The sequence below is a fragment of the Atractosteus spatula genome, chromosome 1, assembly GCF_055471065.1.
Source record: "Atractosteus spatula isolate fAtrSpa1 chromosome 1, fAtrSpa1.hap1, whole genome shotgun sequence".
In the NCBI taxonomy this organism is placed as follows: Eukaryota; Metazoa; Chordata; class Actinopteri; order Semionotiformes; family Lepisosteidae; genus Atractosteus; species Atractosteus spatula.
The window spans coordinates 9,554,943-9,576,045 of NC_142706.1; the positions used below are offsets into that span (position 1 = coordinate 9,554,943).

The 21,103-nt window shown below is 34.8% G+C and overlaps 1 protein-coding gene across 1 annotated transcript in view; it reads left to right on the forward strand.

Annotated features, from left to right (window-relative positions):
* LOC148840567 (phospholipid-transporting ATPase ABCA1) overlaps window positions 1–21,103 on the forward strand; it is a 300,212-nt gene that overhangs the window by 49,557 nt on the left and 229,552 nt on the right. Inside the window, exons 7-9 of the mRNA XM_088932095.1 lie at window positions 432–518; window positions 1,832–2,033; window positions 19,756–19,895. Of these exons, the coding sequence (XP_088788221.1) occupies window positions 432–518; window positions 1,832–2,033; window positions 19,756–19,895 (429 nt within the window). The remainder of the gene's footprint in view (window positions 1–431; window positions 519–1,831; window positions 2,034–19,755; window positions 19,896–21,103) is intronic.

Sequence of the window (21,103 nt, forward strand, 5' to 3'; positions counted from 1 at the left end):
AGCAGTCTGTCTGTGACAGGAATGGGTAACTCAGACTTTACAAGTAGTTATCAATTAGCTAGTGATTATGATCTACATTTAAAGGTGGTTTGACTTCTTATACAGATAATTAACTCTATTACTTGATTAGGATCAGCAGTAGAATCAAACGTAAAGGACAAGGGCCCCTTAAGGCATTGGGGGTGAAGTTGCCCATTTCTGGTCTATTGTGTTTTCTCTAATGTTAATCCAATAACAAAACTGTAGTATTGGCTTTATAAATATTTTTGTAGCCTATGTGACTTCTCCAGCAAGCCAGTCGAATAAAATCAATTCCAGCAGTTTCACAAGCTTACAATACATCTACTGTGTGGAACAATAGTAGAACAGTAATTATCTACCCATGGACTTGTTTCATATTTAGTGTGAAGTGACTGTCTCCTGTTTTTCAGATACCCAGGGCTCTTGATATAAACCCCAGAGAGATTCTTCAATTAATTGGAAACACGACATCTGATGTATTACCAGCAATTGAGAAGGTTTGTTGTAATCTCAAATTTATTTTTTTCAAAGAGATCTAATTTTATAACAAATAAACATAACCAGCTAGATAACAACATCTTTATATTTAATGCCATGGAATTTAGATGCATTTAGCCATTTTTTTAATAAATGTGTCTTTATTAAACATAATCATTCAGCTAAGTCACTCCACTCCACATGACAAGTGTCAGCCGTTGTAGCCTGATTTTTGTATTAATCAATATACTGCACAAAGCACTCAGGAAAGTGCAAGCAGCAAAAATCTCCACTCTTAGCTTATAGAACGAGGTGATGTGACTTTTTGTATAGCACAGATTTAAATATACAGTGACTGTTGGGCATTGTATATATTGTAAGAAACACTATAAAACATCCTTGTATTTGTACCTATAATTTTAGTATTAGTCAAATTCAATGCAGGTAACTTAAATAGGATAATGATTTGGGGGAGTTGAATTTAATCAACAGGTAGTTTGTTTGCCAGCTTTTGGTATTTCCTTTTTGTGAAATAGGCAGGTTTATGAATTTTTATTAAACATTTCTGAGATATAATAATGTGACGAAGCAAATCCTTATACCTGACAATTCTGCCTCGTACTACTAGCGGCATGTTGCATGACTATCCAGCATTTTAAGTGCTCTGTCTTTATTCCATTATACTATTTCTGAACCCCTTCAAGATCCTAGCTCTTCTGGGGAAGACTGAGCAGCCTCTTTCCAGCCCCAGGTCTTCGCTGGCTTGTTTCCTCTCATACTATACAGTGCTCTTGCTACTAAAGTAACTCCTCAATTTCATTGCCAGGCAATCGAGTAGATAATTCAGACTCATTTCATCCTTTCTCTCTGCCTGGTATTATATGAGTGGCTCCATGGAGAGCCTACCCTAACAGCTCCTTGTCCTCACATAGAATTCCATTCACTCCGAGTGCTATGGACTCAATTTGGCCAGTTGTATCTACTGTACCTCTGCTACTGCTCTCTATTGTCAAGCTGTCATCTTGACTCAAGTTCACACCACTAAGCTTGAGTTTTGAGCCAAGATATCGCATTCCTCAGAGAGTCACATTTCACTACATCACAAACACGTATTTAACTTTAAATAAATAAATATTTAAATGTTGTTTTTTTGTTTTTGTTAAGGAATGCATTAGGATTGTTTATTCATATTTCGGTCCATGTATTTATCAATTGATTTATGTGACACTTACTGTATGTTGCACTGTATGCCTTTTTAACTACAATAAAAATGACATCAATGTATTAATATGCAAACACAAATATTAATAGATCATTGCTTTTTTGTCTTTAGATTTCAAAGCTTCAGAAGTCTGCACTGCTAAGTTTGGGTTCCTCCTTAGATTTCACAGGCAATATGTTTGGCAGTTTGAATACATTACTCTGCGGAAAGGATGCAGTGTTTGGCCAAGGAAACAACAGCTACTCTAACAGCTCTAAACCTCAAAGTAACTGGATCAATGGAAGTGACACAAATTCTACCAACAGCAATTCCAGTAAGCTTATATCTTCTTCTTACAGTGTTTGTTTTATTATTGTTTGGATTCTGACCAAATACAAGGATACCAAAATGAAACTAATAGCTGTCAATCAACAGGTCATCTATACCGTATAACCCTAATGTACCATTGGTGGGGTGATGAATATGCATTTCTATTGGTATGTGCATGGTGGTGGTGGTGGGGGGATCTGTCCCTTTCCACACTGTAAATCCCACAGATTCTACAGGACAGTTAGCATTAATTCTGGAGGAGTGCTGTGCCTGTCACTGAAAATGCTGCAAGTTACAGGGATTGTTTCTGCATAACCAGCAGCTGATACCCAAGACTGAAACCCATTCAATACCAGCATTGCCTCAGGCTTTTGACTGTAACTGACGTGAACGTGTTCCACGGGAGTGTGATCATGGAATGCTCCTGGTGACCAAGTGAAATATGCAGAGATTTTCTCATATCTTCCATGTCAACCCCCTTTTAATGTTTTTTAAGGATTTGCTTAAATACATTTCTGAAGGGTCTTGATGACTAAATCAGCTTGTATAAAATGTATGTCCAAGCCGTAACACCAACAATAATATTCACCATCATTTCCTGTAAGGCTTAAAGAAGGTGAAAAGAATTTTAACAAGTCTATGGATTTATACTGATAATTTCAGGTACAAAGAATATTCAGCACAAATATATTTTTGTTATTCAATGTACTTTAATGGAAGTTTAATGATTATTTACACTACAGGGTCAGAAAATCAAAATGGTATATTTTTCCTTATACATACTTTCAGATTCTTATCTGTTTATAAAGCTAAAAATGATCTTTTTTTTATTAGTGTTAAAAATTTCATTAGAAACTAAATATATATTTCACTAGATTTCAGTGGAATATTTTAGATCAGTATATAACATTACACTAGTCCAGTCAAAAGTACAGAATAATAAAGAAAAATGTAGCAAAGAAAATTAAAATTCAGTCAAATAATATAGTTGCTATAAGTTATACTGTAAAAGGATATAGCACACTTAATGTGTGCATATTTCTCATGCAATAGGAAAGACATATTGTGTATTTAGGGATGTGAAAAAAACAGGCCTACATTCCTTTCATACAGTATGCTTAAAAGATGCAGTATCATTAACAACCATGGTTTAACATTTGATGGCAAGAAGTACGAGGACTATGTTAAGGATTAATCTTCATCAATAAAGAAACCTTAAACATTATAGCATTTCTCAAAAGATACATTTGTATGAATAAATATGGTGTGTCTCAGGTTTGAAATGTCTAAATAGCAGCACACTGTGAAGCAGTACATCAAAATAAGTGCATTTGCCATTAGATCATTTGCTGTATATTGGTTTCATTCGGCTGTATATGGGATATGGGTGGAAATGGGCCAGCAAACTAAAGAATGACTCATCCACCATTGTATGTCATTTTTGTGGACCGTGAATTAATTCTTAACAGCGTGGGGTTGAAGGGAATTTATTAACGAAAGCAATAAGGTGTCCACCTTCAATAAGTTGTTTACCTGCCTGGATTTCAGTTTGAAAGTCTAGTTTTCACCTTCTCTGTCTAGGTGGTAACAATGAAAAACCCTAAAGTCTTTTTTATTATTGATTATTGATGTACAGCAAATTTGATGACTGAGATGTTTAGAATCCCAGAATGAGGTCTCTAAACCTGGTCCCGGAATGCTTCAATCCAGCAAGTGTTATAGGGCACCTTAAATCACTTCCTTTAAAGACTAAAAAATCATTTGTTCAATTAAAGGAACTTTGGTCCTTAAGGCCTCAAGAGCATACAGCTTTTTGTTCCAGATGATTTCTAAATGAATTAATTAAGCAAGTCACCTGCTTAATTGCTAATTATATTGCTCTAAGTCTAAGAAATGAAAGATTTAATGTTTACTTATGAATGTTGCAGGATTAGGTTTTCCAGGCTAAGAGTTAGAGACCTGTTTTAGGCAATAGCGCTCTAGTTAATTCATGTTTCTCATGTACTTAGTTGATATACTGTATAGGCACCACATTGATATAAACACAGACAACATACAGTAGTTACTGAGTAATTATAATTGCTATAATTTTTACACAGAAATTATTGTGAATGCGTTATTTATAAGTTTTAACACAAAAATATTGATGGAAATATTATGTTGATAACACCTATTCAACACCTATCTATTCAGTCTTCATCAAATATGTACTGATCGATTATTTTGCAGCAGATTTATTATTACGTTCTGTTCCATAACACCATTTACAATCTCAGTTTCACAGATATCAATACACTACGCGGACTGTTTTTTAGCAAAAATTGTCATGTATGGAGCAGTTTCAGTTATGTCATTTGTATTCTCAGGGAATGTTAGACTCTTTACAGACAATAAAATATGAAATCTAAATTTGGAATTATGTTAGTTGGTATGTGATGACATACAGTATGGCTACAAGATTTTAAAGCATAAAAAATTCAAGAACAAACTATCAATACAGAGCAGTACCAGGGAGTGACTGCAACAGTCCCGGTATGGTAGAGGTATGACAGAAGACAGAGACCTGTGATGTCATTAATTTTGTCTACATTTTCACAAACTTCACTGTTATAATGAGCAATTTAGAGTGGAGCAGTTAAATGCATACAGATTTCTGAACATTTTAGAACTAATAGATCTGTAATAGATACTAATAAGCTGTTGTGTATACAGTATGTTTCAAGAATAGAACAAAGCCAAACTGAAATGTATTAATACTTAAATTATTGTGAATAAAACAGAAATCAGAATGTGATTCCATTTATGAATGAATTTTAATTGCTCCTTTTCTGTATTTATCTCTAGTTACCTTTAACCAGTATCCATCTTTCAGGCACATAAACATATTATTAAAACCTCAGCAACAATATCCTAAACAGTTAATTGCTTTACCTTTGAATATTTGTAAAAGGTAGTGGATTGTCCTGGTCAGTACAGAACGACTGTCACAATATTCTTTACTCCTGCATATTTTGTATTATTTTCTTGTTAAATATTTTTCCATTAACATTGATATTGAAAATAAGTAAAATAGAGCAGCAGCCATGTTAAATGGATTTTTCAGCTGTGTGAAAAAAACGTTCAATTCTAGAAACACATCTGAGTGTTTTCATAGGCAAAAAATTGTCATTTATTAACTTCACAGGAACTTCACAGCGCAGAATCATAGTACTTTAAGTATTTCTTAAATAAGCTTAAGTATATTTTGAAATGTACACTCACATTGTGAAAGTGCCAGCATTCTAAATTCACTTTTACTATGCTTTACTGTAATTTAATTATGGGCGGCATTATGCACAGAGTGACAGCATGTCATTAAAGAATATAATTTGGAAGTAACTCCTTTCCTAGGTAGACAACATCAATATGTGATTCTTTCTGGCCTTTCAAAAAGGCAAATAGGATAAATGATTGCACTTTCAGATCAGTTCTTTATGTTCTGTATTCTCTTCTTGTTTGAACGATAATATATATTTATGTAATGGTCTCTTGACACAGAGTATGTGAATGCAAAACATTAAAGCTAGAGTAGGAGAACACAAAGAATGAAAAACCATGGTAGGATTTTTTATGTACTGTACACTATGTCTAATAGTCTTGTTAAAGTACCTTTTTTTGAGAAGAAAACCATATGTGGAAAAAATGTCCTGTGTTACATTCGTATTTTTTAGAATAACTGTATTAATTCTTATTACAGTATATTTCTGCAGTGTCCATTGTGATTAATCCATTTTAAAGTAATGGTGGAATGGTGGTTCTGTAGCTTTTCTGAGTAAACCATTAACAGCAGAAATGGCTGCATTCTGATCAAATTTGCTAAAACATTACTTCATATTTGTTGTTATAAAAGGGATGTGAGCCTTCCTATACACCACAGATATTGAGGACAAGAAGAAAGATTATATAACAAATGTAATGAAATAAAGTCTAATTACAGAATTCAGTGAAATGGAAGCCATATAATCTGGGTGAAGGGTTGAGTTTTTTTTTCATTTTATCTGTTAATGGTTTTCCCTGTATGAAGCAATATGTGTTTTTCCAAACAATCCCGATGCAAATCACATTTACGGACTACGGTCCTTGATGATGGTTAAGAATTAGTGAACTCAGACCCATAATGCACATGATAGTTTACAGTACAAGTGAGATTGATACTGTGTGAGTCAGGATGCAAACAAATTTGATTATTGATCAACGTGGTGCCCATAATATACACAGAGCACTTCTAGGAAAAGCAATTTCTTCACATGTTTTATGTCCTGTATACTTCACCTGATGTGTTTTCTTTGGAAGTCTATAGATTTTACATTTCTGTTCTTTAGCTTTCAGTCCTTATTTTGGATTACTGAATGAATAAGCCTTTCCTCTTCTGCCCTTTTAGTTAACTTTTTAACTTTCTTTTTTTTTGTGACAAAAGCTCATCCCATCAAACCTGTGTGAATGCTAGTAGTTCATTGAGCTGACAATCAATAGCAAGAAAAAAACAAGATTCCAAGACGTGATACTTCTTGATTCTTCTGAGACTGAATAATCTTTTTGATACAGTACAGTATCAAAATGCAGTATATTTACTGTGTAAATACAAAAGTGCTATACTGTACCTCTCCCTCTTCTATCTTTCTTGTCTCTCTGAAACAGGGTATATCCTCTCATGATACATTCATCTCCATGTTTCTGTAATACCAATAACATAATGAATTCTATCTCATATAATGTGTTTCTAGCACTTCTTGCATGTATGTATAAGCATCTAATTACTTGGTGCTTTATCTTACTTTCCCCCTTTGGTTCTCCTTTTGTCTTTGCTCCCTATGTACAGTAACTTCCTTTTGGGTTTTCTTTGGTTCCCCCTCCCTTTTCATTCTAGTTTAAATGTTTCTGATAATGGATTAATATTTGTATTTGTACACCTTTGCCTGATCTTGGTAGGGTTCCCGTGTGGTTTGGACTCCATAATGATTTTCAGTATTAGTGTTTTTGGCCGATGGGATTCCCTTTTATCGGCAGCTTGACATTTTTCCTCATGTTATTTGTGTTCATGGGTGCCACGTGGCATGCGTTTAGTCCTGCAGCCTCACAACTCTTCAATCCTGGGTTTGATTCTGGACTGGTGTACCTTATCTGTGTTATTTACAAGTTTTTCCCATGTTCAGGCAGGTTTTTGACCAGGTCCACTACTTTTCTGTCATATTCCTAAACCTTATGTTCTGTGCTTCTAAAATAAGCTCCAGGTTGCTGTAAACCTTAGCAGGAAGAAATGTCTTCCTTATATTGAATGGATTTGTTCTAATCTTACTTGCCACTTAATTTTAATGAAAGTATTAGAATTTCCCTTCACTTATTGCTTTGGACTTTTAGGAATAAGCTCATTAGCAGTCTTGATTCAAGCAATAAGAATCCCTCCATGAAGTCTATAAGACAAAATTGTTTTGAATATTATAGATGAAGATTTTTGACCAGACATATTAAGTTATCAAATACACTCAAATAGTATTCAAATACAGTATGTGGTGATGAATAAATATCAAAGTAGACAATTGAAACGTAAAGGAGAATGTTTTTCCTCCCCTTTATGTGTTGTAAATCTTCCAAACAATATCTCAAGCATTTGTCAAATGTTACAAATATACCTAATTTGAGTTGCTCTATAAAGGTATTATGTAAATATTTTATTCTGAAACCTGAAGTGTACGTGTAAAGTTTTTTTTTTACAGGAGATAGTAGATTATCTGTAAAATACTGTAATCACAATAATAATGACATGCAGGATTTGCTACCTAGAAGTTACCATGCTTTTGTACTGTAGCCTGGCATAGGGAAATGTGCCAGAAAACAGGGGAAAACCGACTGTTATGTTTGCTTACTTTCCTTATGTTTCAAGTCAAGAGACCATGAATATCCAGAGAATCTAAAAATATGCATAGTTTATGAATAGAGAAACAGAACACATCACTTAGCAGTACCCACTTAGCTTTGCTGTCTTGTTCAGTGATCCATGATTTCTGAAGGCACAAATAAAAACAGCTCTGTGTGCTCATAGAATGAGAACACATTGAATTATTTCTGTTTATTTCTAAGGACTCAAGGTGAGAAATTTAAATTGGTGGGCTGTCTTTTGTTGTTTGCTGGCAGACCATTGGGATTGGAGTTCTTTCATGAATTTCAATTGATTTTCAAAATGAACTATTAAAAATAAACACATATGGTTATTGCCCTTCACATTGCATTTTTCACTAGCTGATTTATTTTTGTCACTATTTTACTTCCATAATCTGCAATAGGTTATTCATTTCTGCTCTTTAATGCACCAGGAACAAATGCCAAGAACTCTGGGAGCAAGTTACTTAGCAACAAGGTATATGGCTTCCCAGGGAGAAAATATTACACTAGCAGTCAAAAATATAGGGTCACCTGGACAGTCTTGCTGATGTGCAACTAGAAGAAGGGCCAGCACAAATTATTCATTTTTATGAAAATACTGTTGACCTTTTCAAAGGAAAATACAACAAAGGAGATGGGTTTTCTGCCATTTTAGTGCACACATTTCTCTTGAAATTACTTCCCTTGGTAACAATCTTAGCAGCATTCCAAAGAAAGTGTAAAACGTCCTGCTCCTGGCTGATCTAATCTACTGAAACTGTCCTTGAACCATTTGTGATGTTGCAACCTCTGCTCTTCAAGCATTCTTTTCATATGATACATGATAGCCATACCTGAGTATACACCATTATCTTTGTATTTGACCAAGATATGATTAAATTTAACCAATCAAAAACTGAAACACATTTAAATCTGCATAATGTGGTGCAAAGGAAAAAAAATCAAATGAAGTATATAAGATATAAAAATTGTAAATAAATTGCATTAGAAACTGTATCAACAAATATTATTTCTATAGCATTCATGTTACATAATTATGTGATTGCAACAGTTTCTACATTACTGAGTGTTAACTCATCTTTATTAAATTATTACCAAACAAAATCAATATAGATCATAGACACTTTCTTACAACTTTCTTACAGCTTGAAGAGCAGTCTGTGTGTTGTAAATGTAAAGCAGTCCACCGATGATCTTTATGCTGGTGTTTCTATTACTAAAGTCCATGCATGTACTGTAACTACTGTATATTACTATCAATTTTTTATAGAACTATTTTACAGTATGTCAGTGTACTTAAAATTGAAACTTGGGATTGGGTTATTATCTCTTGAAATTCCTTACAGTATCTGTGTAAAAGTCACATGCACAGGTGTAAAAACTGTACAGTACTATATAAATAGATGGTCTGTACCCTAGAGCCAAAATGCTAAATCCAGCTAATCCCATCCTATGCTTTTGGTTGTGCACTGTTGCTTTGGCCAGGAATCCTGGCTATAGCTATCTAGTGACACTATCCAGATTCAAACTCATGATTATAAAGCTCAGTCTGTGCTCAAGTAAGCAGCTTTGCAGTTTGAGCCGCATACGGTAGGAGGCACCAAAAATATTTTTTAATATTATAGTCAAATTGTTTTGCAATTGTAGACTAAAACTAAATGATAACAAAGCAACAGTATTATGAATTATTTTAATCACATTTACAAGCAAAACTATTTTCTGAGTGAATTAAAACTAGGATTACTTATTTACTGAACTACAATTATTCAATTAATTTTTAATGTCACAGTGTGAATAAAAATCAGTATAGACACGGCACTAAACCACTAGTAATTATCATAATGCTCTAAAAAAACAGCACTACTTGTTATGATTCACAATACAGATCAGTTTAATTTATTCGATTTTTTAGAATAAATGTAACATAAGCAAACTATAGCACTATCTAAACATCTTCAGCACCCAGTGGTTTTACACATTTTGTACATTTAACACTAAATGTGTCTTGAATACACTTTGATGGAGTCATATTCTACAGTTTACTGTAATTTACTAATTTCAAACTTAGGATCAAATTAGATTAGGCGGTACACATGTTTCAGCAAAAGTCCATTACTGAAATGCAATGTACACAGACATCATTTTGTAAGTAAAACTGATAATTGATGAGTACATAAATTATTTAATCTAAATGATCTATTAATAACAAAATGGGCTACAGTAAACTTAAATTGAAAGTGCCCTATCTGTGTGTCTGTGTCTCATGGAGAGCAAGCTGGGGTATGCGAAAGATGAATTCCTAATGCAAGAAATTGTACAGATGCAGCCATTCAAAGTGCGCGTTACAGACACGTACCGCAGGTGACGTCGCTCAGTATGACGCAAGATGACGCGGGGCACCGCAGTACGTGATTGGTTGACCGACAGGGGCACTCGTGGTCCGTTGGTCTGTCGTAGAAAGACAGTAAACGTCTTTGCTGTGCCCGTTGTAGGTATTGAATTTTACCACTGAAGGGAAATCTTAGTAGCTGAGCATAAAAAGAATAGGAGCATACTGTAACGCGTGTGAAGGTCATAAACGATATTAATTTTGGAACATAAACATACAGTGTATAGCTGGTCTTGGTACTTTAAAGAAAAAAATACACACCAGTATTCCATTTCTCCCTAAACATTTTAAGCTTCGAAGTCTTTAACTAACGCGATACCGGAGTCAACAAGCATACTTTTAGAATTTGATTAAAAGGGAATATAATATGGAATCGCGTATCTAAAGAATTTAATAATGGTATTCGTGTGCTGCGACAGGGCTGTGTAGGGCTGTTTCGCCTGCCTGTTCATGTGAGCTGTCTTGTAGACGTGACTACCAGCTGACAGGTTGTGTTTTCGAATCCAGCTGGTGCTGGTCTTTTCTTTTAACAAACATTTCTTCGAAAAAATAGAATAGCGATATTATGGACAATCAATTGACTTTTATATTTCAAAATATCGCAACATGATCGATATTTGCGATATTTTGAACATATCTTCCCTTCTGACAGCGGTGCCTGCTTCTATTGTGTGTGTGTGTGCAACAGAGTAAATTTTTAATAGCGTTTTAAGCGAATAGGTAATTAGATTGCTCGTAAACCTAATCGCTTTTTCTACATAAACACAGCATGATTACTCTCTGAAAATGCTTTTCCTTTATTTTTAAAGTAGGCTCAGATTTCAACTATAGATCGTATTATTATAAACTTTCTTGGAAAAATGTATTTTATGTAAACCATGTTTGCTATTAATTCATTTAGGGCTAAAATACGTTCATTGTCTTCCAATCGAGTCGAGTTGACATTGGAAGCCTGCCACACCCGGACTGTTAAACCAACGCATTAGCACGTCAAAGCCCATTGAGGGTATTGAGCCAGTATTGGCTTTAGTATTCCCCCCCTCTCCCCTCAATTCAATTCAATTCAAGGTGTTTTATTTGCATGACAGATGGGTACAAGCAGTGTTGGGTATGTATATTGTAACGCTTACGGCAGACAGGCACTGTGTAACAGCCGGCGCACCAGAGCAGCGCACCGAGGGAGCGTCTGCATTTATAACTTGGTTTTTAAAATTAGTCAAGCAATATGAAGCATCTTCTTTTACTTTTGAGTCCCTTAAATACATTGAACACAGCTTTCTCACCACTTAAGATTGCTCTTGATACCATCCTTACACAAAGCAGAAGGGAGATTTTAGTGCCTGAGCATAAAAAGAATAGGAGCATACTGCAACGCGTGTGAAGTCCATAAACGATATTAAGTTTGGAACTTAAACGTTCAGTATATGGCTGGTCTCGGTACTTTAAAGAAAACATACACACCAGTATTCCATTTCTCCCTAAACATTTTAAGCATCGAAGTCTTTAAGTAACGCGATACCGGAGTCAACAAGCATACTTTTAGAATTTGATTAAAAGGGAATATAATATGGAATCGCGTATCTCAAGAAATTAATATGCAATAACTGAGTCAAGGGACTCAGAGGATCCAAGGCTAGACTGAGTATAATAGGCTTCGGGCTTCTATTGTGACATCTACTGTAAATTACAGAAATGTTAAAAGTAACCAAAATAAAGTAACTAAAATGTGGTCTAAAATCACCCCTTTAGACACCCCTTTTACTTCACTGGTGTCAGATATGAAAGGCAATAGTCTCCCGTTCTGTCTGCTGTGTGTTGCAGCAGAGGGACTCCCTGCCGCTGAAAGGGGCAGAGTAACTTGCATGCCCTCTAGTACAGTTTACACATGCACGACTTTAAAAGCTAGCAAGACAGGTTTCGATTCACATTAGCTGGCGAGCCTTGTTAAAAAAACGAATGATAATGTAACATGCCACTGTTCATGAACAAAGTTATACTGAGATTTCCTAAGATACGCGATTAAAAAATAAATAAATAAAAATTTGAATCTCCCGCGGAACACATTCCATAAGAATCAGTGGTTTTACAGTATATATCGCCTTTAAAGGTGGCTTCTCAAAACGCTTTACGGGATAAAAACAACCAGAACAGCAGCAACAACAATATTGTATTTCGTTGCACTTTGAAAACCAAGTAATAACTTAACTATACAGTACGTGCAAACGTTTCGTATGTTGCTGTCGTGAATGTCTGCGTACCCATAAGTATCTTATTTGCCTTGAGTCTGTCTACAGTATCTCTGTCCCACTACCCCCATCTCTCCCTCAATTCAATTCAAGGTGTTTTATTTGCATGACAGATGGGTACAATTCTTGTTGGGAATGTATACTTTGATATTTACACCCGGCGCGGCACCGAGGGAGCGTCTGCATTTATAACTTGGTTTTTAAAATTAGTCAAGCAATATGAAGCATCTTCATTTACTTTTGAGTCCCTTAAATACATTGAACACAGCTTTCTCACCACTTAAGATTGCTCTTGATACCATCCTTACACAAAGCAGAAGGGAGATTTTAGTGCCTGAGCATAAAAAGAATAGGAGCATACTGCAACGCGTGTGAAGTCCATAAACGATATTAATTTTGGAACTTAAACGTTCAGTATATGGCTGGTCTCGGTACTTTAAAGAAAACATACACACCAGTATTCCATTTCTCCCTAAACATTTTAAGCATCGAAGTCTTTAAGTAACGCGATACCGGAGTCAACAAGCATACTTTTAGAATTTGATTAAAAGGGAATATAATATGGAATCGCGTATCTCAAGAAATTAATATGCAATAACTGAGTCAAGGGACTCAGAGGATCCAAGGCTAGACTGAGTATAATAGGCTTCGGGCTTCTATTGTGACATCTACTGTAAATTACAGAAATGTTAAAAGTAAACAAAATAAAGTAACTAAAATGTGGTCTAAAATCACCCCTTTAGACACCCCTTTTACTTCACTGGTGTCAGATATGAAAGGCAATAGTCTCCCGTTCTGTCTGCTGTGTGTTGCAGCAGAGGGACTCCCTGCCGCTGAAAGGGGCAGAGTAACTTGCATGCCCTCTAGTACAGTTTACACATGCACGACTTTAAAAGCTAGCAAGACAGGTTTCGATTCACATTAGCTGGCGAGCCTTGTTAAAAAAACGAATGATAATGTAACATGCCACTGTTCATGAACAAAGTTATACTGAGATTTCCTAAGATACGCGATTAAAAAATAAATAAATAAAAATTTGAATCTCCTGCGGAGCACATTCCATAAGAATCAGTGGTTTTACAGTATATATCGCCTTTAAAGGTGGCTTCTCAAAACGCTTTACGGGATAAAAACAACCAGAACAGCAGCAACAACAATATTGTATTTCGTTGCACTTTGAAAACCAAGTAATAACTTAACTATACAGTACGTGCAAACGTTTCCTATGTTGCTGTCGTGAATGCCTGCGTACCCATAAGTATCTTATTTGCCTTGAGTCTGTCTACAGTATCTCTGTCCCACTACCCCCATCTCTCCCTCAATTCAATTCAAGGTGTTTTATTTGTTTGACAGATGGGTACAATTCTTGTTGGGAATGTATACTTTGATATTTACACCCGGCGCGGCACCGAGGGAGCGTCTGCATTTATAACTTGGTTTTTAAAATTAGTCACGCAATATGAAGCATCTTCTTTTACTTCTGAGTCCCTTAAATACATTGAACACAGCTTTCTCACCATCCTTACACAAAGCAGAAACTGTCCGATGACTCACAGTACAAGTGGAAAGATTACAGATTTTAATCGTCTTTAATTTTGTCTTTAATTTTGCCTGTGGAGTGTATCTTATTAAGCTCTAAATTGCATTTTGAGCGCGGTTTTTTACTTTTTTTTAATTGCATTTTGGGCGCGGACAGCACATACAAGGGTTAATGAACTGCGCCAAGAAATTTAAAATAGTATTCTTTAGGTGTGAGGGTAGGAGTGGACCGCAGCAGGCATAATCAGCAAACCAGGAAAACAAAGAACAGGACAGGTGAGATGTGTATCCAGAAAGCGAGTGATCAGAAAAAGGAAATGGAAAACGCAGAAAAAGAAAACGCTTTACAGGATAAAAACAATAACAACAGTAGTGGCTGGGCAAACGATTTTTTTTATCGAAATACAAATTGAGATACTGTACTGTATAATGATGTGCATGAACAAAGGTATACTGCAATTTTCCTTAGATACGCGATTAATGCTTCGTAGGAGGAGGCGGTCTTTTCCTCTTGTCTAACAGTTTGTCCACAAACAAAACATTCCTGTTAGACAAAAGGAATTGAAAAAAAACAATTTTGTCAATGAAAACCGGTGTGTGTGTCTCTCCCTGCTGGATGTTCCTCTCACAAACTGCTGAATGAATAAAATAATTTTATTGAAAATGCGTTTGCGATTGTCTGGTATTTAATCTGGTCCCTTTTAACTGTTTTTCGATCTACTGTATTGCTTTGAGATGCCACTTTTAAAGGCGATATGTAAAATAAAGTTTTTTTTATTATTGTTATAGAGAAACATGATCAGATTTTCCCTGGTTCAGAAAAAAGATCTAAAGTGCTACACATAACTTTCTTAATTCGATGTATTTAAAGCAGTGAACTACTGTAGGTGTCACATAACATTCAGAAATACAATCACGTATTTGACAAATAAAAACGATTATAATCTAATCCTTCCACGTTTGATCCCAAAATCCCAAGAAATATAAATCTTGACGGGTAGAAAGCTATGCTGAAAGTTTATTAAGATGCTTAGAAGACAAAGATACTGTATCAATTTATGTTGCATTAGCCTGATTATGATTAAAAAACACATATAATTAAACACGCGTTTGCGATTTAAATCAGAACACGATTTAAATCAATATCGATTCCATATTATATTAGCAGAAAAGCTTAAAACTACCACTTTTTCACACGCTATTTCACATGCTAGTTAAATACTTCGATGCTTAAAATCGTTAGGGAGAAATGGAATACCGGTGTGTATTTTTCCTTTAAAGTGCCGAATCCTGGAATCTGACTGGCTGACACCCCTCTGAAGTGGTTCCATAAAATCTGGTATACGGAAAAGAAAGCGTTGATAAATACAAGTGTCTTTTAATACACTCTTTGCTGTGCTCTTGAGGATCCTTGTGATATTTTAAGCTCTAGTTGAATGATAAGTGTCGCATTTTAAATCATTTTCGTAGTTAGAAATTATGAAACGCCCTGTTAAAAGCTAGGAAGTTTTTATGCCCGTTGAAGTAAAACAAAATGCCTGACAAAGTATGGCTTGGACAGATTCCAAGTGCTTGTACAAATGTGCTAAAGAAATTATACTTTGAGTATACAGCTTGTCTAAAGTCATCCATTATTAATACTATTAGTAATATCTTCAGTAAAGGCTTTGATGCATAAATATTTATGATAAAGGTAGGCTGTGTACTTTTGTCCAACTGAGCAATCTTGCTTTCATTAAAATAAACCAACATTTTAATGACTGATGATTAACATGCTGTAATACACAGTTCAAAATTAAAGGCTCAAATGCTGTACATGAGAGGTTAAGCTCCCCCTGGCGGTTTTACAAGGCGACGCCGGATAGTTAACCACGTGACACCACGTTAACTGCGTCATACCGCGTGATACTGTGACACGCCCACCGGGGTATGCCGCGAAATACCTCACGCATTTTGAATGGCTGCATCTGTATATGGATAATAAAGTGATCTGATCTGATCTGATGTATCTGCCCAATAAATGAGGTTACACTTTCACAGCAATTTTTGTAGTGCATTATAAATGAGGAATCAATTATATGTTCAAGGATATATTGATTTTCATATAAAGAATAAAGTGTACATGACTGAACAATATAATTCTTTCCCCCATCTGTGCCGTATGTGGTTTTAATATTTTTATACCAATTATATCAAGTTTAAATTTTTGATTAAGTAATGTGATAGGCTACAAATGATGATTTTATAATTAAGAGAAGTGGGTGGAATTTTGAATTTTAATATTTTCTTCATACAATTCTTCATGTATAAATGCTGTATAAATCCTCCACTTTTTTCTAGAAATATAGCAGAATCATATGGTTGTTACTGCATTCATTTACTTTGGCTCATTAGGATCCCATTTTCGTGCACATCATTATCTGTATGTTTCTACACATTTTATGTAACTGATTTTATGTAAAAATAATCCAACATTTAATAATTATTTTGACTGAGCTATTCTCTGTTCTTTAAGTTACATAATGCTGGCAAATATCAAGATGATAGGACTTGGACTAAATGGTATCAGATACTGAATGTAGATGTGTTTGCCAGGAATAGAGTCTCATTAAAATATATTGTAAACAGTTATCATAATCCTTCATTAGAATGGGAGAAATATGAATGAATTAAATTGCTGATGGGGTACATTGACTTTGTACACAAGGGTATTCTTTATGATAATGTTGGCACTTTTACTAATAGGTCAACTCAATAATCACCACCTCATTGAAATCCCTTTTGGCTGACAAGCATACTTAGTCTACTGCTTTCACCTTGTCTTTATTAACCGCTTTTACAAAAGTTTGCCTTTCAAAATAGGAGGAGAAAACATGCTATTTCAGATTTTAAACTGATTTTTAAAAGAAGGAAAGGGCCATAATGAGGAAGTTAAACAATAAAGAACAGCCAAAAGAAAAATCTGGCAACAAACCTATGAAAACAAAATACTGAAATAATTAGATGCATACAGTACCTATAATTTCCACATTGTAAAGGATTGCAGCTATAGTAATTGCATGTTAATGTAACAGTGCGTGCTGGTCTTGATTACTGAAAATGTATGTGTCTTCATAAGGGCATCAGGGCTCATGGCAAGACTAGAAGGTCTAGTCCCACCATAACATTGTTGCCCACTCATTGTGTGCCACAGGTCCAGCAGAACCACTTGTAAGAAAAACATCCCAATCCTGGCACCTACTTTGCTGCTTCATTTATTGTGATGGAACTCGCCAAAAGGAGGACAGTCTTGATCAACACATATACAGTACATCATACAAACGTACAATACACCTCATTTATATTGAACAAGCATACTTTTTTTCATTAAGCTTCTTTCTGTCAATGAAATACAATGGACATCTTTTATAGGTAGGGATGGGATGAAAGGAACATCTTCTTTCCTGTGCAGACATTTTAAATTAATCTTTACTTTGAAGTTAAAGCAATGCTTTCAAATGATTTGGTGTTGTGACCCTCACAGGTAAAGATCAGCGGGACTAGATATTGAGGCACAAGCCCAGCCTTAAAACTCTGCAACTGCACTTAATTTAAACATAAACCCATAAGCTTATGCCTTTTATGTACAACACTTAATTGGGAAATTGGTTTTCTGGTTTGGACTGTTGCCTACTGAGCATTTTAATGAGCCTGCACTTTTCAGTAATATTTGTTAGATTCATCTGAACATACAGTATATGCAAGAAACAGTTTGGTTCCGAAAATACCTATTTGATATCCCTTCACAGGCCTTTGGTGATATTCTACAATTCCTTCCCCTGCAGCTCCATGCTGTCTAATTTCAAATGGACATATTAAACCTGAAATATTTTTCTATGATAGTGTTCTTTCCAAAATAAGAAAAAAATGGTAATGTATAAAATGGTTTGGAAATAATGCAAAAACCTGTCCTATAAGAATTCGATTTTTTATAAATAAATTCATTTTATTAATAAAATATCTTGACTCACAAAATGTTTTCTTTGAAAATATATTTTTAACTCATCACATTTTATCAAAATAGGAAAGTATTAAAAAATACACATTTCAATTCTAGTGCCTCATTGCTGATAAAGTGCCTGGAATGCAACTGGTTTGATTGCAACCAAAAAAAAAGCAGAATAAATTCAGAAGCCGTTAATCCAGCTTGCTGTGTGATGAAAGATCCGGGCTGTTTTCAAGTGCTACAGCATAATGGTAAAAGCTTCTGTTATGTGCAAAGAAAAAAATATGAGATACTTGTTATGCAACAGCCGTGAAATATAGATAGATAGATTCAAATGGATTTCTCATAATAGAACTGGAGCTTGTTCTTGTTTGTTTTGTAAATTGATGTTGCCAGGTAGATACACCTACTATCTGCATTGCATTTACATTCCCTAGAGTTCACCATGCAGTTCTTCTAAACTAATTTTCACTTGTCATTTCAGTTAGTCTCATATTATTACTATAGGAGATGTGGTTGCAATTGGGGGCTATACAAAGCAGTTGGGGCTTTAACGTTGAGAGATTTAAATACATGACAACATTAGAGTCTGGAGTTATAATGAACATATGCATGTGGACATACCTAATCCTAACTATTTTTAGTAATAGTATTTTCAGCTGTATAATAATGTTACAGTATGCCATACAGTAGAAGGAGTGATTGTTTTAGGAAACGTCAGATCCGCTCTGAATGGTTCATACCCAGTATCAACATTTCTAATTAATTACTCTATTTACAACTGCAAACTAAACTGCTGATACAATTATTTAGTGTGTGATTTTTATAGCAATTAGAAATGTTAAAGGTCTAAGATGGCTATTTAAATAGATGGTGTATTGGGAGTCATACGGAGTTACAGTAAATATTAAAATTATGATCTTTGTGGTTTGATGTTAGGATCACAAGAGAAGAATGTATACTGTATCACCTACTGTACATCTGTTTCTACTGTAAATTGAAAATGTCATTCCAGTTTATGTTGTTTTGTAATATACATTAGTATGTCCTTTAACCAGTAGGGGTTACAGAATGCAGGAGGCCATGTAATGCATCAGTTCATTAGAGTGTATACTGTATCTAATCCTTCATAGTGTTCTCAAATTAAAGTTGGAAAACCTGTCTTCCCAAAAACAACCTCATCTTAGTTCACAAGCTACCGTAATACCAATCTCAATGACAGTTTTCACTTGGTCTATCACTGGTCTAGAGGTGCTTATTATGTTATACCTACAATTTGCAAATCTTACAAAACAATTTGTAAATGCTCTTCCAAATTATTATTTTTTTTTGAGGAAATTCCAAATACCAAAAACAGTGAGGTTTTTTTTTTTAATCTTCTGAACAGTTACAGTATTTCGGAAACAGCACGACCAAAGTGGAGAAGAATTGGATCTAAAATAAAAACAAATTTGCAAGTATAAAGGACAAAAAATGAATAAATTGTTAATTGTAAATGTGCCTCATTCCACTACTTGTCTTTTTTAAATACACTTCCCATGATTTTTTTTTTGGCTTCATTTAAGTCTTCCACACTTTATACTGTTGTTTTTTATTCTGTTTGTACTCATGATTGGGTGTTGTGAGTAAGCCATCTTTTTCATTCAAGGTGATTTCTGCCAAACCTTCATTGTAACATTAGAGAGCACACCTGCTCTGCGGTATGTGTGGAGCACATTCCGTCCACTGCTGCTGGGAAAGATTCTGTACTCTCCTGACACTCCTGCAACAAGCACCATCATTAGAGAGGTAAGTTCACAAAACTTCACTGCCTCAGTGCCAGGGCTTTCAGACCATCACATGTGCACTTCTCATAAAAAAGTGAACATGCCAGAAGAACGAAACAGCAAGCAGACCAGAATTATAATTTAATGACTCCCTGCGGTGGGTAAGAACTTGCTCATGTGTGAAGGCTTAATAAATTGTCTTTATCCTTTTTAATCTTCACCTGAGCAAAGATAAAACTAATCATTGCCTTTTCAGCCTGACCCTACCTGCAACTGTGTGTCCATGAAATATTAGGTATTTTTTTAAACATATTCCAGGTCACTACAGATTGCTTTGTGGATTGATGAGCTTTAATGACATCAATGTCATGCAAAAGTTCATTTCAACAACACAATTCAATACATATCATTAAACAAGGCCACAGTGTCCAGTATTTCCAAAGAGTGACTGACTGACTTCACATAGTTTCATTTGCTTCAGTTAGATCAGGGATGGCTGACTCTTATCCTTGAGGATCACAGTTTAACATATTTTATAGGTTCACTTATTTAAACCCTTCCCTTGTTTAGGGTCTGGGGAGAATGTTTAATTTATCCAATTGAGCAAATAATTAGCTCACTCACATTAAGTGTAAAAAGCTGTAAAAAGAAAACAGAAAGCCATCCTTAAAAAAAGCAGTGTTATTTCACACCATCATCTGTAGTTTTTATCTACAGTGGGAAATCAGTCCTTTATTTGAGCAATTTTATCCTCTAGGAGCATACTGCGCATAGCTTGGCATCCATGAAGCTGCTACCGTCTGGTGTATACTTCTGTTGTTCATGAAACTATTTTCACCACTGTCTCATTTGTTTGTGTTCTCAATTCTACTGTTACACATGCCATGGACTATATAGATATTTAAATAGGGCAACTATCATTATTTAATGTTTTTTTATGATGTAGCCCTCTTAAAGATTTGGAACAGCATAGTCAAAATGTTACTTTTGCTTTACAGTCAAGCAATTTGTTTGTTGTTGTGATTATTGTCTTAGTAATTATGGTGATTAATTATAATAACTATGATATGTACAATATAATATACAATTTATCTGTGGGTAATTACATGCACATATTTCATTATATTAAAATAAAAACTTATTTTAGTTTGAACTTTGTGTTCATCCCTGTGATCTCAAGTGCCTATACAGTAAGTATTGGGAAACATTCACTTAAATTATTTAAATCTC